The sequence below is a fragment of the Bicyclus anynana genome, chromosome 16 (genome assembly GCF_947172395.1).
Source record: "Bicyclus anynana chromosome 16, ilBicAnyn1.1, whole genome shotgun sequence".
NCBI lineage: Eukaryota > Metazoa > Arthropoda > Insecta > Lepidoptera > Nymphalidae > Bicyclus > Bicyclus anynana.
In genome coordinates, this window is record NC_069098.1 from 5,043,013 (window position 1) to 5,062,940 (window position 19,928).

The following is a 19,928-nucleotide window of genomic DNA, read 5'->3' on the forward strand; positions in this document are numbered from 1 at the left end:
ATTGTAGACTATATTTAGATAAGTATCATCATGTTTAAATAACTTTCGTAATTTACTGTGGGACTAAATTAAATTAAGACAATTGGGTGAGGCGAACAAAGACCTAATGAAAAATATGTCTAATAGTAATAATAACATCAAATTGAAAATTTTGGAATTTTTAATAACTTTGACTAATATTCCTTGCCATTCAAACTAAGTGAATATTATGTGCTTGTACTCGTAGTAGGTACCTACTATAGCTCAGAAACTGCTTAAGTTGACTTAGAAAACAAGATAATAATAATAAAAAAATAAAAAAACATCAAATTAAAAATTTTGAAATTTAGACTGCCTTACCTGCTCGGTCGATGGTCATGAAGTATTAATTACACTCTCGATCAAGTCATCAATATTCTTTTTCAGTGCGCTTTCATTTAAGACCCCACTCGAGTATATTTGCAGACCTTCATTTATTCTTTCCTATTTTCACATCCCACAACATTTAAACGGCTTAACCGATTTTCATAAAACTTATCTAAGAATACTCGCACATAAGTCACCTTTAATAGGAAAAAAAATTGAAATCGCTTTATCCGTTCAGGAGCTATGGTGCCACAGACAAAATTTGAATTTCGAATTTGAAACTTATAACACCCCTCTTTTTGAGTTGGGGGTTTAAAATCATTGTAGATGATGATGATTAGTAACCTTAACAAAACTTCTACGTAAAACTTTGATTGTGAAGCTTTTTGTGCTTCACACATTGTTAAACGGTATTTAAGATCGCTTATCTAAACAAATGTTCACGAGTTATCATAAATCACACTCGGAAGCTGTGATATCGTCCTAGCCGGGTCACGAATAACAATACCACCCGGTAACGGAAGTGTGACATGCCTGCTTCCCATGTTACTAACATTCCGTAATTTCATTGTCTTATGTTAAATATGAGCATTTGTGATTATATAAATTCATATCGTTATCTATTTATGGACGTTCTTGGAATTACTCAGCATACGCTAGTTATTACAAAAACGGAACCCTTGTAATTTCGTCATAAATATTCCAATAATGCGTACTAATTAGTTGTAACGTGATTTAAGAATAGGCAAATTGAGTTGAGTTAGATGTTTTTAGAAGTATAGGTACTTCTCCTCTGTATGAAAAAGCTCGATCAAAAGCCAAGGAAATATATTACATACTTCTTAGATTTCCAAAACATAACGGAGTCCCCAGAATAGATGACTAAATATACTACCAAACCTCATCATCCTTATCAATTATTTTAACAGGTCACTACTGCGCCAGACCTGTCTCCTTATAAGCGAGAGGTATGAAACCAAGACCCACCATACTGCTTAAATGTGGATTTAGGTTTTTATTTAGGATTAGGGTGCTAGCTTATGTTCGTCTTTTTAACAACGAAAAACCATGATAAGGGGCCCGTATGGGTTCAGAACTAGTGGAGCATACTCCGACCGTATATCACGTGAGTTTTAGCCGAATTTCATAATCAATTAATATGAATAACACTCACAATAGTTTAAATTCTGAAAAAAAAAACAACGAGAAAATTACAGAAACACCACCAGCTTCCCAACTCTGCGGTAATAATATTGAAATTAAAATTTCTAGAAACAACAATAAATCAGTATGCATTTCTTAGCCTCAAACCTTGTAATTCAAAACGAATAGGCTGGCCACTGGACCAAAGAGGTCCTAATTACCTATATGTATGGTAATTTTTTTCGCCAATTAACATAGATGTGTTCTGGTGTGAAAGGTTATCGCCAATTAGCATGTCTGTGTTCATGTCTGAAGGGCATGGTAGCCCGTTTAATTACATGCACTTATGGCTTATTTGTAGGCCTCCAGTTTTTTCCACTTTTCAGTTAAGTGCATTTTAAGAAATTAAATATCACGTGTCTCAAACGGTGAAAGAAAAACATCGTGAGGAAACCTGCGCAACAGAGAATTTTCTTAATTCTCTGCGTGCCAATCTGCATAGGGTGGACTAAACTTACCCCTCTCATTTTAGAGGAGACTCGAGCTCATCAGTGAGCCGAATGATGATGATAGGTCTCCAGTTAAATGTACGGGGGTGTTCCAAGGGGGCGTAACACCACCAAATTCTCAATGTCATGTTGTGATTTTTTAATAAAAACTTCTTAGAACAATGGAAAGCTCAGTCAGATATAATACCAAACCAATAATATACGCGTTTATAAATACAAGAACAACACTTCCCTACATATAGTAAGATTTAATAACTCATTTACTAAAACAAAATATTACGTCACGAAAAGTTAAGTCTAAATAAATTAATATTAGTAAATTAAAAAAAATGATTGGCAAGTGCATGGGCGCGCGAGGCGAAAGGCGATCATCGAACCTTAGACCTTGGTATTGATCGTGAACGAGGTCCGCTCACCGAGTCAACGGGTTTTGTTTCACTTGAAACTACTATAGTTATTAACTCCATGCTAAAGTGAGACAAACGAAGTTTTTTAATTTTCTATTTTTACTAAAGAGTACTATTATTTTTTTAAACTAATAATAGGTAAGATTTATTATTTTTTATTCGATTGTGTTACGATTTAACTCAAAAAATACTAGACCGATTTTAAAAATTCTTTGACCATTGGAAAGCTACATTTTTACCTAGTAAAATAGGTTTACGGGAACGGAAATACGCAGGTCCAACCACAAGGCGTTTGGTAGTACGTGAATGAACAGTTTCTCTCTAACGTTTTTTCCGGGAAACTAGGTTTAATTTTCCTTACCTACTGATTTTTAATGATAAAAGCTCAATTGGCGCTTTAAGTTTTTTTTGTTATTATAATATACTTGTTGTAATTAAATACTTTTAAAGTTTCAATTTTTTTTTTCATTTCAAAATTCAATTTAAAATTCAGATTTTTTGGAAAATACCTTGTAGCTGAAAACTGTTATTAGCTAAGTCTGATCTATTAGTATTAAGGTTCGAAAATGGCTAGTTAATTATTTTAACAAATTTTTAATAAAAATTTTGACTAATACAATAACTTTCACTAACTGTAACTAATTCCCCCTGACCCTTCAAACTAAGTGAAAAACATGTGCAAAGTACTATAACCCAGAAATTGCTTAGGTGACTTGAAAGAATATAGACTTGATACAATATAATTTTGAGTTGTGTCACTTTGGATTTACCGATTTAAAACGTATTGGATGTTGGTTACACAAAAAAAAATTGTAAATCCCTGACCTTTATATTTTGAAAGTCTTGGTCGATTTTGAAAAAATATTCCACAAAACCTGCAGACCTTAATTTACAAAAAGTAATTTTATTGCTTTTTGAAAAAGTTCAGTAGATACCTTGTGAGTCAAAGGACGGGTTTTAAAACAGCTTATTCTATTATTACACTTTTGTACTTACTTTGATTATTACTATTAGTATTCATTTGCCTTAATTGCCCAATGGTTCAGTGGTGAAAACCGGAGGGACGTACGTTCAAAGTTCAAACCTACCCCTAGCCGAAAGACTAAAGTTATATCCATTCTTAGCACAAGCTTATTAGTAAAGAGGCACATAAAGGGAAAATCTATTAACAATGCTTATTTCCGCCGCCAGGTTTCTGTGTTTCAGTCTGAGCTCAATATGCTTGCGGGAAATTATGATGCGTATCAGTGGACGCATCAAAGAATTACAATCGGTTTGATGCGATGCGTCCGATATGTACAATGCTGATCTGTGGACGCCTACCATAATAGTCCATCACGCTGGCCCAATGCGGATTAGCAGACTTCACACACGTAGAGAATTAAAAAAAATCTCATCGTTTGAGACACGTGATTTCTAATTTCTTAAAATCCACACAACTGGAAAGTTGGATATGCATGCCCCGGACCGGATTCAAACCAACGCTCTCTGAATCGAAGGCAGAGCTCATATCCACTGGGTTATCACGGCCTTACTTCTCTTTTTTCGCATACTTGCATTTTTATGTCGTATTTTTTGGAATAATATTTTTTTTTTATTTAACAAATTATTCCTTAAAATATATACTCAAAACCATCAGCAATTCTTTAGTTAGTAATATTTTCAATATAACTATAGAACTAAGCCGGAATTGGAAAACAATTGTATTTCAGCTTATTGAAAGCTAACAACAATGTTCCAACGAAACGAATAAACCCTAAATGAAACTGAATACGAACTAGAAACTGGGTCAAAAATGCACGAGAACTCGTGAGCCAAATAAACAGTAAAAACAAACATGGAAGGTACTAGAAGCTCGTAGTTTCTCGAACAATACCTTTCGGTTCAAGTATCAAACAAAACAGTTTATTACAGAGTAGAATTATGGATTTAAGTTATTGCAATCCTTGTGTACACAACCTTTGGAACCCTCGTAACTTTAATTTTAAGTTTCGACTTTAATTATCACCATTAAATCATGACAAATGTAAACTAAGCTTAATTAAAATAAATAAACTTTGACTTCTGCGTTAACATAACTTTCAAAGTTGCGTTCTGCGTTTTATTCAACTGTAGAAAGTGTATTTATCATTTTAAACTCGCGTGCCCTGTAATAGGGATGTTGACAGTTTTTTAAATTGTATATATATTAGGAGTATGCTAATAGTAAAGCAATTTTGTAAACGTAACAGGGTATCTGCGATCATTACTTTCGGAGCTACAGGGATTTAAAGGGCACTGCCAGGGATCCCTGAAAAACATCCCATACAAAATGGCACGAATTAATGACGTCGTTGATCATAATGATCGTTCAATTTGTATGGGCGTTCAAATAAAATTACAAATCTTTGTTATTTGTGCGTTTATGTTTATAGTTCATTTATTGAAAAATGGTACTTTTAAATGTAAGGAAGCTCAAAATGTTTGAATTTTCATCTAATTTCGATAAAGATTTTTAATAGATTTTGTAATTATATAATCTTATTTATTTTGCAGACATTAAAATAATGTTTGTACTTAGTTTACGTATTCATTAGTTAATATTGACCTTATTTACAAATGTCTCATAAAAATCAATATATTCAAACCCAGTCATCATGCCCATTGATATTGTATTAATTATTTACTAATTCGTTGCGTTGAGCACTTTTTAGTACTACAATCATTACCGCAATCTCTTTAATAGATGATGATAAAAATGCAAGTTTAAACGCTATCCTAAACACAACCTTAACATTAACATGTAATTATCGAAACAACAGGTTACATTATTACTTTACTGATGGAAAACCACGAGATACAATTGCAAAAGTGTTTTTGAAGATGCGTTTTCTTGCAACAAATCGGCGACGGCGTCTTATTCTTGACTGAACTCATTCAAGCGACTCATCCTTGAACACAAATGTAAATCAATCCCAGTGTACGCAAAGCTTTAATGTTTTTCTATAAAAGAATACAACATTCAAGATTTCTTCAAAATTGTGGTATTTTCTTTTTGTCAGGAATCGTTTAATTGATTTGACGCAAACATTAACGCAATAGGTAACCCTTCCACAGATGCAAATTATTGTTGCCAGTGACAAATTTCGAGTTTGCTGTCTTTGTTTAAACTTGTATTTGTATCTTGTTCAGTGGGAGCGGAAAAATTAATAAATATATATAAAAGTAAGCCACATTTAAATTCTATAAATTTGGCTAATATAATTATATTCATGATTAACATAAACTTTTCGATAAACTTCCTTTGAATAGTCTTCGGTGACATAAATATTCTTGAGACTCTTCTTATTTTTTTCCATTATTTATTTTATTTTTTTATTTTAACATAAACTTAACCTCATAAAATAACTTACAAATACCACTATCTTGATCCACCTGCATCATCCAGGCTTATGAATTTATTGTATTAATTTCCAAGTATTTTCGTAATTAAATTCAATAACATTAAATAAACAATTAGATCGTTACCATTAAAAAATGGAGCAGAAAATTGAGATATTTATAAGATTTTTATCATAATTAACATTTTATATTACAGCAAAATAAAATTAATTGTAATGTTATAAAGAATTACTCTCGAAGACTGGACTGACGGCATCACTATTGGAGGATACAAGATATCGAATCTACGATACGCAGACGATACCACCTTATTTGCGACTAGTGCTTGCAGTATGGAGCGACTACTTCTCAAAATGGAGCACGTGAGCCAGGAGTTTGGATTAAAAATTAATCGCAGCAAAACCAAGATGATGATCGTTGATCGGGCCAACAACAACTCGCCAAAAGTTACTCACATAGCGAATTGCGAGGTCGTTCCGTCTTACATATATCTAGGAGCTTTAATCACAAACAGTGGCGGTTGCGTAGACGAAGTTAAGCGACGTATGGCAATCACAAGAACCGCAATGGACAGGCTGAAGAAAATATGGCGGAACAAGAAGGTTACCAAAGCCACCAAGATCCGGCTCGTAAAAACTCTTGTTTTCCCCATTTTCTTATACGCAGCAGAGACATGGACCTTGCGACAAGTCGAGAAAAAAAAGATAGATGCTCTGGAGATGTGGTGTTGGAGACGAATGCTGGGAATCTCCTGGACTGAGTTCCGCACTAACGTCTCTATACTCCAAGAACTCGACATAAAACAACGTCTCTCGACATTAGTACACAGTCGCATTCTTCAGTTTTTTGGACATGTCTCCCGGCGAGGGAATGATTGTATCGAACGCCTTGTTGTGCAAGGGAAGGTGGAGGGAACTAGGCCACGCGGAAGGTCACCCATGCGATGGACCGACCAGATTAAATCTGCTGTAGGCGGTCCCTTGCATGAATGTACGCGACTCACTACACAAAGGGAGAAGTGGCGAATGCTCGTGAGGCGTATTACATCTGCCTCCAACACGTCCTAAAGACCACGACCGCTCTGTCAAGAGCGCAGCGACAAAGAAGAGAAAGAATTACTTAAAATTACGAGGAAGTACAAAGAATTTTTAATTTGAGTGTGAAGTCCTATTTCGTAACCGCATTGCGTTAGCGTAAGATTAAGCTTACGTTGAAACACTCGTATATCACTAGAATTGCAACCGGAACTCTGCATAGATTCCTAAACAGACGTCAACATCCTACTACTATCAAGGCAAGTCAAGGCATTGTGACGCTTATGGAACGAGTTTTTCAGAAAACCCATAAGCAAATAGGTATTTGAAAGAAAAATAGCAGCTTCAAAACTGTTCAATTGCATCAGTCTTTGAATGACCTAGTAGCATTTATTTTCTGAATCATAAGTAAAAATATTTAGATATTGCGATTTGACAATACCATGTAACCAATTATTCGTTAATAACTTCATTCGGAATTTTGATTTTATCGCCTATCTAAATATATAAACGCGAAAGGTCACTCAAAACGAAATCTTAAGAACCGTTTGACGTATCTACAGCCTACAGGGATTAAATTTGGCAGGGAGGTAGTTTATATTTAGTAGAAATCAGCTTAGAACTGATTTCGAGAACTGCTAGATGCACTGTGTTGTTTTAAAAAGAAAATATTATTCAGGAAAGGATTCAGTTAAATGTACCTAAATATAAAAAAAAATAAAAGCTAACTTGCTTAGGGTAGTTATACACTTGAACGAGGTTATGGGTTTAAGCACCAAATTACCTCTCCTATAAAGAGAAAGACCACACAATTAACTCTTTCTACATATTAATTATCTTTCTAAAAACGCTAAAGCTTCGAAAACTAAAAAAATGTATGCGAATGACATATCCGTTTGCTAAATTAACGTGATTCATCGATAACGAATGTCATCCCCTTTTCGAAAGAAAGAAGTTAAGAAGTTTCATTTGTAGAAAGAAAATTGTTGAGTAACATAACTACAGGCCCTGTCCCGACAATGGGACATTAAAATTAGGTTGATGTATATTGGGGTCTGGGGATGATGACTAGGTTTGAATACATTGATTTTTATGAGACATTCGGGTAAATAAGGTCAATGTTAACTAATTTATACGTAAAAAGCAAATATTGACTGGATGTTTGCAAAATAAGTAAGATTATAAAATTTCAAAATCTATTAATCTTTTATCGTATTTAGATGAAAATTCATACAGTTTTAGATTCCTTACATAAAACGTGACAATTTCAATATATGAACTATAAACATGCACAAATAACAAAGATATTTGTAATTTCGTTGAACGCCCATACAAATCTCACGATCATTAAGATCTACGACGTCATCAATTCGTGCCATTTTGTATGGGGTATTTTTCGATGATCCGTGACAGTGCCTTTAAATCACTATAGCACCGAGAGTAATGATCGCAGATATCCTGTTACTTTTACAATATTGCTTTACTATTAGCATACTCCTAATTTATATACAATTTAAAAAAAACTATCATTATCCCTTACAAGTAACATTCTTTTAGATGTAGGAACCTGAAAGACAAGCTTTAGTGTATTTTTCAGGTCCACGTCTGTCATGTTTGGATATTACCTTGCATCCTATGATCTATTAATGTCATCGTTATGGTTCTTGGTGTGAATTATTATAAATTATAAATGCGAGTATACGGTCACTGTAATTGTTTTGTTGGCTTATCAATTGGGAATACAACTAGCAATTGAGTCTTGACCTCATATTTAAAATTTGCGTAACGTGGATAAAAATAAATTAGTACAGATTAAATTAGTTCATATATGCATGTGTATAAATATTACTTTATAATATTATATAGTTCAGTCTCGATAGCTTTCTTGCGATTGGTTGCTTGCGTATTGTCAAAGCGAAGCTTGACTGGGTCTGCTAGTATTTTCATTATAAACCTATTTTAACGGTCTACTAGAGGGCCAGTGATCTCCGAGGTACGGTAACACCATCAACTTCTCAACTCCGGGCTGATATTTTTATTGAAAATTTCTTTGAAGAAAGAAATACTCTGTATTTCAAAACCCGAGCCTGAACTCGAACCCAGGGCCTGTAGCCAAGTGGCACGTCGTTTCTCTTTCTACTATCGCAAACGCTTCGAAAATTAAAAAATGTATGGAAATGACTTTTGCTATCGCCAGGTCACGTGATTAACTTAACGATCGGATCTGTCATTCCCATACATTTTTCTAGTTTTAGAAAGTTTGTAGAAAGAGAATCCACTTGGCTACAGGCCCAGGATCTCGTGATCTGAAGCCACATAGGCTATTTATTGAACCAAACAGGCAATTTATAACTAACTAATATAAATTATGTTATACATAATATATCTTATACATGTTATGATAGGTCAGATTTAACGTAAGTGTCCACATATCCGCATTGAACGAATCGGACGCCTGGCATGAAACGGATTTTTAATTTTACAGTAATACAATCTATTCGATGCGATCCGGACGATGTGGATTAGTGGACGCATTTGTATGACTTTCTATTCAAAGAATACTAAAATCCGTTTGATGCGATGTGTCCAATGCGTATACAATGGGGATCTGTGGACTACCATAAATGATGTTCTTCTACGCGAGTTATTCGAAAGATTATCATAATATTCAACAGTAGGTGTGTGTAATATGCAATTAGCTAAAAAATTAAAACCAATAATTCGCAATCATGTGCTACTTTCTTGTTGTTCTTAATTAGTTTCATAGCCTCGTGATAATTCAGATAAATGAATCTTCCACTGCGTTTAATAGGAGCGTTGACAGACATTGCTTCGATCTTGTTATAAATACTCGGTTAATGACTGAGATTGAACCTTGTACCTATCTATATTATACATATAGACAAACATCTAGAGGTATAAACGACACGCACGGCTTGGACTGCATTTAATGTGAACAGAATAAAATTAAAAAAAAATGTCAATTGTCTAAGTTACAACGTATACAATTAAATTTATTCTTTCCTGCCCTGTATAACTATGTGTACTGTCCATTTATATAAAAACTTCAAAAGCCAACCGACTTCAAAAACACAAATGCTATTTTTATAAAAAGGCGAAAATATCGATAAAACTCAACATTTATTTTTCAAATTAATATTAGTGTTTATGTAAAAATTGTCTAAAATTTAAATTTATCAGTAGCCGACGCCCGGTGGTTTCACCTGCGTAGTTCCCGTTCTCGTGAGCATACGAGAATAAAGTAGAGACACTCACAAATAACGTGGATTTCAAGTGGTAAAAGAATTCAAAAGACAGTTTTCTTTTAGTCGTTTTTATCCAAAATTCAGATTATATTTATTTAGGCTCAGCGTTGATGAATCATTAAGTCAAATCACGTTAATATTTATACGATAAATCATTAATTATTATTAATCAATACGTTACTACTCGTATCAGTGAAGTAATTATTATTTAATCTCGGTTAAAATCTAGTGTTATTCGCAAATCAACGTCTTACTTAATCGATATGCGTTATACTTTATCATGGTCAATTAACGAGTTATTCATACAAAACAAACAAACTGTGTACAAAATTGCCGAATTTAGTTTAATTTAGTGTTCATACCTCGTACGTGTTGTCATTGACTACGAGTGCTTTTATTAATATTTAGTAATGAGACAGAAATTGTAATTATATTTTAGAAATAAATATCAAATATACATCTATATAGAACTATATTTTAACTTATTTTATCGATATAAATTAAAAATTAATTTGTACACATTGGTCAACCTTGTATCACCCCATCTAACTTTGATGCAGCGTTCTATATTACTCTTCCCTTTTTCTATGAGAAGCCTCATTAATCATAATGAATACCCAGCAGAGGAACTATACACCACTAAGTTAGAAAGAACAAGAACTGACTACTGTCTGTATATTAAAAGTTTCTTTGTGTGAAGCAATTTCTTTTATGTGAGATGTTTATTTCTTAGCATTTTAATTAGAAGCCATTCCAACGGGTGCAGCAATATAATAACGCTTTGTCTTAATCTTCTTAAGATTAGATATAAGAGAAAGACTGAAGAGAAAATTTGGTCTATGATACAACTCGCGTAGAAAAGAAGATACACAACTTTTAGTACTAGCTATTTAGATGTATTCCGTGGTAGCAATAGTCAATAATTGTAATAATCGACATAGAGAAAGCAATTATTGATTTTTCTTTGTAACTTACAACCTTTTTTAATGCAGGCATTTAAGTTAAACCCTATTTTTTAATGTTAACTTTATAAATATTTATCGTAGAATTACGTGACCCTTTTGAAGCAGTTTTTTTTTCTGATTCGAACAGCACAACAAAAATATATTTCATAGTTTGTGGACTACAATGTTTTCGCGTTCTGCCGTCGATGTGAATACAAACGAATAATAATAATAATTCAACTTTTGCGTCCGTGACCGTTGTCGCGCGATGCAAGCCAGATGACTATAACAAGTACTAGGTTCCTTGTCAGTTTGTACAGTCGAAGTCCTTATTCGATCTAATCTGTGTCTCCGAGGTCAGATCAGGACAATCCGGTCAGAACAATCTCTCTATTGTACATTGTCATTGTACAAGGATGTAGTTAACACATATTTTTATAAACCTTACATACCAAAAGCCTTGAGGTTTTTTTTTTCCAAAACCAGTCACGAGTAAAAAAATCATGCAACACAAATTACTTTTTTAACGGTCTTTTCGAAAAACTTTATCGCACCAGGAAGACCTTCGTGTTTTGAAAACTTGAACATTTCCTTTAGTTATTATTGTAAAACCTTACGGAATTAAATGTAAAACGCAAATGACATGGCAGGGCAATTTAAGGTTTAAATTTTATACCTTTTAATTTTGAAGCAAGAACAACAAAGTCATGAATTTTTTTTTGAATTTTTTGTCGGTCTAAATGCTAGTGAAGACGGTTAAAAAGTAATAAATAATATGATTTTTTTACATGGATGGACTTAAACAATCTATTGTATAGCATGCGATGTAAGTCATAGATAATTTACGTTTATAAAGTAAATAAAGCTATCGATCTATTCTATAAATATGATAATTAACAAATTATAATACAGCAAAATTATCAATAAAGATTCAAAAAGCCTCTCTCATTATCTGCATTATTTTATAACGGCCTCCGTGGCGCAGTGGTATGCGCGGTGGATTTACAAAACGGAGGTCCTGGGTTCAATCCCCGGCTAGGCAGATTGAGATTTTCTTAATTAGGTCCAGGTCTGGCTGGTGGGCTAGTTACCACCCTACCGGCAAAGACGTACCGCCTAGTGATTTAGCGTAGAAACCGAAAGGGGTGTGGATATTCATCCTCCTCCTAACAAGTTAGCCCGCTTCCATCTTAGACTGCATCATCACTTACCATCAGGTGCGATTGTAGTCAAGGGCTAACATGTAGAGAATAAAAAAATAAAAAATGCCACTGAATAAATTCTAGTTTCAGCAATTACTTTACGAAAAACAGTATTTAGAATAGGTTATAATATGTATAGTGGATATAATTATAGTATTATTTTACATACAATGCTTTTGGCAAGAAATTCGTTACCTACGAGTACGAGGAAGCACTAACTTGGTGATTTATGAGACGTTCTGAAAACATTTTGGTAATGTTCCAAAAAGGTCACATAGATATTTTGATTGATATCTCTTTCGCTATTGGGAATGCATTTCGTTTATAAGGGTTCCGTTTTTGTACTACGTACGTTCGGAACCCTAAAAATTAAGGGCTTTCTTTCCGGCTTTAGTCAATTTAGATTTTATGTTTTAAAATATTTTGCATCAATCTATAGCTTGGCAAGTTCGTTGATGACACTCCCATGATATGCGGGCGACGGGGGGATAGATTGCGCGGGTGTGAAATCGTGCGTGCCGGGAAGTTTGGTGCATCACTCGTGGGTTTTTCATTCATCGCTACACACCCCCCGGCCCACGCGTACTATCGGTAGTGTTACGAACGAAGTTGCCAAGCTATAGTTTGATATTGGGCTTCAACCGCTGTCACATTGCCCACAAGATTGTACCGCCAAGCGATTTGGCGTTATAGTAGAACATCCGTATAAGAAACGACCTTCACCAATCTCTTTGTTGGATTAATAACCATTATTAACTATCATTAATGATAGTTTGGCTAGGAGTTTTTGAGGCAACCTACTCGTCACCATCATCATTAGCAACCCATATTCGGCTCACTGCTTAGCTCGAGTATCCTCTCAGAATTAGAGGGGTTAGTCCAATAGACTCCGCACTGGCCCAATGCGGATTGGCAGACTTCACACACGCAGAGAATTAAGAATATTCTCAGGTATGCAGGTATCCTCACGAATTTTTTCCCTCACCGTTTTAAATATATTATTTAACGTACTCAATTTAATATAAAACACTTTTCATCCAATAAACAGATGGATGAAGGTCGTTTCTAATACGGATCTTAAGACTATTACAATAAGTCAATACGTCGTTGAGCGTCAATAGCCGGATTCAACGAGAGGACTTGGGTTTGATCCCCGCCCATTCGAATATTGTCGTACCAATACTTAACAAACTTCATAAAGTTAGCCCGTTACCACCTTAGTCACTAAACATCTTAATATTCGTAGTTAAGGGTCGACCTTAGTCACTAAACATCTTAAAAATCGTAGTTAAGGGTCAACTACGATTTGTAGGTACTAGTAGACAAAAGTTTTAATAAAAAAATCCTAATTTACCGAATTAAAACTAAAAAATATCATTTATCAAGAAATTCTCATTTAATAAAAACGATACGTTTAAAAATTGGGTGTACGTAGCAAAAACCAAGTGCGGTATCGTTTACTTGCACATGCGTACGAATAATAAATATTTTTTTTATAAAATTAACTACATTTATTTATGTCAAATTTAAGAAACATATCTATTGTATATGTTTCTTAAATTTAATCGTCAAAATGTTCACGTAAAATTCAATTGTTCTTGATATAACACAATAATAGGTACTTCTTATTATAATAAGTTAGTATTTTTTTCCTTGTGCAGGTGCATATAGTTAGGCATATATGTAAAATTATTTATTAATGAATTAGGTAGAAGTATGTTTTTCCTAGTTTTCTATATTATCTTTAACGAGTTGTTATGAAGAAAACTCACAAAATAAGTAGGTGTAAATAATTATTAAATCAGTTTATTACATTTTTGTTTTAAAATTATTTATCTCATTTTAAAATAACTTGGGATAAATAATTTTGCTTAATTTCAGAAATTTAAATATTATCTAAATTGTCATATTTCTGGCATTTAGGACTCTTCATTTGCTTTTTTAGTCGCATATTAAATTTTTGCAACAATTCAATCGTTTTTTTTAGTGGCCTTTTTTGCTATCAATTGATATTTTTTATGACCTACCGCTACTTTCAAAGTAGCCTAATAACATAGATTCAGATGATTTGAAGTAAAGCGATACAATTACTTTTTTATAACTATTTTTATACTTTTTAATATAAGTGATACTAATTTAAATAATAAATGATCAATTGTTGGTACCTATTACGTTTAATAAAAGAAAAAAATTTGAATTATGACCTACCGTATATTTTTCAATCCGGCTTTCATGTTCGAAATGGCGCTCCTTCAGGTTCAACATATTCCTGGCACTGGTGACAGCCATTTTGGGAAATTCAAAAAAAGAACAACAGAACGTAAGACGTCACTTTTCGCGCGCGAATTCGCTTAGCTCTCACGCACTCCCAGAGGGGATCGCAGCGAGACTCCAAGTCGGAATGGTTGCGAAATCGCGCAGATCTTTTATATAGAACTGTAAACTGAACTCGCCCCCTCGCTCCTGTGCCTTTCAAATTCGCGCGCGATATTGTTGTATGTAGCAATACGTAGGGCAGATAAAACTTGTAAGCTTTATTAAGTTGTAAAATAGGTCATGCATTTATAACTTTTATTATGTTTTTAATTATGTGATTATTTAAAATATCTTCATCTTTAAACCTACATCTTCAAATTAATAAAAACGCTGTATCGGCTTTTATAAATTATTTATATTTTATTTAACGACACGTTGACCATCACTGCGATTTCACGCAATATAAGATAAGAGCATTCTAAGAGATACGTGTGTTTAATTAACCTACATCGGACGGTTTTACTTGGCATCGTACCGAAACGTCATCATCATCATCATCACATCAGCCGATGAACGTCCATTGCAGGACATAGGCCTTTTGTAGGGACTTCCAAACATTATGATACTGAGCCGCATGCGTCCAGCGAATACCTGCGACTCGCTTGATGTCGTCAGTCCACCTGGTGGGGGGTCGACCAACACTGCGCTTTCTAGTACGGGAACTGAAGTTTACCTCCTACTTAATATTACCAGATTATTGTCTATTAAGCTGAAAGTTTATCTTGAATTTCATACAACTTTAAGAATAATTATAAAAATATTTAGATATTGCTGTTCCACATGACGATAATCTGGTTAAAGCCGAAAAGGAAAAAGTATTAAAATACTTGGACCTTGCTCACGAGATTACCGCCATGTGGAAAGTTGAGTCATCAAAAATCTTCAAGCTTCAACGGCATAATATATTAGAAGCTCGACTGAAAATCAGGAGCCACTTAATTCACTCCACACTCTATATAGATCTTTTTTATCGCTTAATAGGGGGAAAACGAGTGACCTACTTAATGTTTAGTGATTTACGCCCATTTACAACACCAAAGGCACTGCTAAGACGTTACCTTTGTGGACTTTGTTTATACCTCCTAATTCCAATGTTGAAAAATGGAAATTCACCTTGAAAAAGTAAGTGACATAAATTCTGTAAAATCCCCGAAATTAGAAAGACGCCTCAAGAACAAGAAGCACTACAAATGGTCACAGGATAGTTTAAAGGGTTGGTAGTATTCGTAACCCATAACTTGCTGCGTTAGTCCAGCGGTTAGCCTATGAGGTTTCGGATGACGAGTTCCTGGTTGAGATTATGAGACAAACTATTGTTTTTTCTTCTAAGAAACTTTCAGTTGAAATTCTCAGCTCTTAGTTGTGTAATGTTAGCCACTGACGATCAAGTAATCTCACATGCAAAAGTACAAACAAACTCTTCAGCTTTATAATATTAGTATAGATTTTTTTAAATCATGCCCTAGTCTAAACTAGACTAGTCTAGCCCTTGTCTAGACTAGACTACTTTAGACGAAAGTCTTTTCTTTTCCTTTTTGCTTCAGTCGCACGGAACTGTGTGGCAGTATCGTTTTAACTGCAGCTTCTAGATTATTTCTCTTTCCTTTTTAATGTTTACTTTTTTATTATTATTATTTTAATTAGTTATGTCCCATAAAACTGATCGTGTGTTGGTTGCGAACGGCTTGATGGCATGCACATCACGACTAACGCGGCCGTATAAATCCACTGCGCATACCACTGCGCCACGGAGGATTTACAAGACGGAGGTCCTTATTGCGATCCCCGGCTGGGCCGATTGAGGATTTCTTAATTGGTCTGGCTGGTGGGAGGCGTCGGTCGTGGCTAGCTACCACCCTACCGTCAAAGACGTACCACCAAGCGATTTAACGTTCCGATACGATGTCATGTAGAAACCGAAAGGGGTGTGGATTTTCATCTTCCTCCTAACAAGTTAGTCCGCTTACATCTTAGGTTGCATCATCACTTACCATCAGGTGAGATTGTAGTCAAGGGCTAACTTGTAGAAAATTAAAAAAAACACACGATCAGTTCTATCGGACTTCAAGCGGTTAGCGCTGCAAGCATGTGAGATTACTTAATCGTCAATGGCTTACATTATTAGTCGGTGGTAATGTACAATTTGTCAAATACCTAACAACATTATAGATTACAAATTTAAGAAAAAATCTCAAATCATTAAAACAGGGTCGGGAAAAGCTCGGAAAAAATCTGCGCAATTGGATTCTTGAATAATCTAACGTACGGAACCCTCAGTGGGCGAGACCTACTTGCGCTTGTCCGGTTATTTAAACCTCTCTGACTGTTTGTTTTTTACCCCGGTCTCATTATCAACCCATATTTGGCTCACTGCTGAGCTCGAGTCTCCTCTTAGAATGAGAGGGGTTAGGCCTTCCACCACGCTGGCCCAATGCGGATTGGCAGACTTCACACATGCAGAGAATTAAGAAAATTCTCTGGTATGCAGGTTTCCTCACGATGTTTTCCTTCACCGTTTGAGACACGTGGTATTTAATTTCTTAAAATGCACACAACTGAAAAGTTAGAGATGCATGCTCTGGACCGGATTCGAACCCACACCCTCCGGAATCGGAGGCGGAGGTCATATCCATTGGGCTATCACGGCTCCCCAGTCTAGACTACAGTACATTTAGAGGGATATACTTATACTGTCCAAATAACCTTAGGCCCGGTCTGTGATACTCACAGACCGGACCTAAGGTTTGTCAGCTTTGTATTGTCAGCCTATGGTAGTGTCCTGTTATCACTCTACCTAAGACATACCGCCAAAAATATTTAGCGTTCCGGTATTAAACACCTTTCATACATTAAACAGATGGGTGAAGGTCGTTTCTAATACGGATCTTGAACTATAGTTACGAGTACTTTGCAACGATCAATATCAAATGTTAATGATAATGATCGGGACCAACTGCTTTTGCACTGTAGCCTGGAAAACGCTATTTAGCGGTAAGGCCGCCTTTTGTATCTGACTTTTTTCATAATGTTTCTGTTTCTTTTGTTAGTGTAATTTTGGTGTACAAGTAAAGTGTAAACAAACAAATAAATAAATAACATTTTGTAGCCCGATCATCGAACCCAGACCCTTGTCACAAAGGTCAACTACAGGACCAACGAGGCAGTTAACTCACATTCGCGTTAACGGCCTTCTAATTTTGATGGCCTCCGTGGCGCAGTGGATTTACAAAATAGAGGTCCTGGGTTCGATCCCCGGCTGGGCCAATTGAGGTTTTTTTAATTGGTCCAGATCTGGCTGGTGGCAGGCTTCGGCTGTGGCTAGTTGTACCAATCTAATGGCAAAGATGTACCGTTAAGCGTTTCAGCGTTCCGGTACGATGTGTAGAAATCGAAAGGGGATTAGACTTTCATCCTACTCCTAACAAGTTAGCCCGCTTCCATCTTAGCATCATCACCATCAACAGGCTAATTCACTATTTTGACTTAAGCTAGTTGACATATACGAAATTGAGATTCCATGTAACAAATGTCATCCGGTGCTTACTGCTGGCCTGTTTCCTATTTTAGTCTTTATTATCAACCCATCAAAATAAAAACAAATCAATTGACACGATGTCATACACATACTAGGTACGATAAAAAATTACAAATGGTGGGTAGATGACATTTTGTCAGTTGATTTGATGTTAATTTTAATAAGTTGATAATAAAGACCACAATAGTGAATAAGCCAGCTAGTGACATTGTAGTCAAGGGCTGCTCGTAACTAGTAAATAATAAAAAATACACAAAAAAATAAGTCTTCAGAACCATTTCGGAAAATACGATTAAAAAATTTTCCTCGAATAAGCTAACCACAAGTACTTCATTTATATAAGATATTGTCAAGATGAGAAGATTGATTAGAGTACATTTTGTTCCACTTCAAGGTTACGAGAAGTAATGACCTGATTTCGCAGAAACCTATATTGTAACTTCAGACCATGTTCATTATCAGATACTATAGATGTATGCGACTTTGTTCATGTCATTTAGATTTTTATAAAATATACCCGTAGGAATACGGGCATAAAATATAGCCTACAGTACCCGGGGATAGTGTATCTTTTTTTTTATTCTTTACAAGTTAGCCCTTGACTACAATCTCACCTGATGGTAAGTGATGATGCAGTCTAAGATGGAAGCGGGCTAACTTGTTAGGAGGAGGATTAAAATCCACACTCCTTTCGATTTCTACACGACATCGTACCGGAACGCTAAATCGCTTGGCGGTACGTCTTTGTCGGTAGGGTGGTAACTAGCCACGGCCGAAGCCTTCCACCGGCCAAAACCTCCCAACAGTGAAAGAATTTTTCAAATCGGTTCAGTAGTTTCGGAGCCTATCCAATTCAAACAAACAATCAAATCTTTTCTCTCTTTAATATTAGTATAGATTTAACTGTACTTCATCATTGTATAGTTATATTTTTAACTAGCCCGCAACTTCGTCTGCGTGACAATCCATGTAAACTTTCAACCCCGATTTTGTTCCTTCTATTTATGTTTACGCATCTTTTAATAATAATGAATAGTCCACTAATCATTTTACAAAAATATAACTCAAAACATGAACTATTTATATTAAAAAAAACTTCAACCCCTTTTGTAACCCTAGGGGTAGAATTTTGTAAATCTTGAATTATTTAATTATTATTTTTAATATTTCTGGTAGTGCACATGCAATTTTTACAAATGTAACTTGAAAAATGAGGCTTCTGATTTTATTTTCGCGACAAAAAGTATCCTATAACCTCCTATTCTATTTCTTGTATTATGGTCTCAAATCGTGCCAAATTTCATTTGAATTCATCCACTCATGCAGTAGTTTCAGCGTGATAAATAAAATACAAAATATTCCTGGCTTTATATCTGGATTTACTCTTATATCGGTTATACGAGTAATATGCCCTCTAAATTTTCATAATATATTTAATGTACACATTATGACCTGTTACAGTTTTATTATAACTTAGGACTAGGGCTTAGCTTATTACAGGAGAGGAGATTTGTACTAAGCCCTGTTTTTTGATGCATTTCTTTTTACAATATTGATTAAGTTAATTTACGCTTCAACCCGGAAATCATGCGTTTACGAAATAAAGGATCATAATAGGAAGACAGATACCAAAGTAATACTTTAAGGGTTTTGTATTTTCCTTTTTTTTGTTTTGAGCTACGGTATCCTGTAAATAATCAAGAAACATCCATTTATACAATTGCTAATGTGTTTAGACTGCCTCATTGGTCCCGTGTTTAGTTGCTTCAGCTACAGACAATGAGGTCCAGGACCCAGGTCAGGCCAAAAAATAATAGATTGTTGGGATTTTTCTTACATGAAAAAT

The 19,928-nt window shown here is 34.8% G+C and overlaps 1 protein-coding gene across 1 annotated transcript in view; it reads right to left on the reverse strand.

The window, feature by feature from the left end:
• LOC112046684 (arylalkylamine N-acetyltransferase 1) overlaps positions 1-14,641 on the reverse strand; it is a 41,181-nt gene extending 26,540 nt beyond the window's left edge. Inside the window, exon 1 of the mRNA XM_052886260.1 lies at positions 14,440-14,641. Within this exon, the coding sequence (XP_052742220.1) occupies positions 14,440-14,520 (81 nt within the window). The 5' untranslated portion in view covers positions 14,521-14,641. The remainder of the gene's footprint in view (positions 1-14,439) is intronic.
• Positions 14,642-19,928: the final 5,287 nt, after the last annotated feature.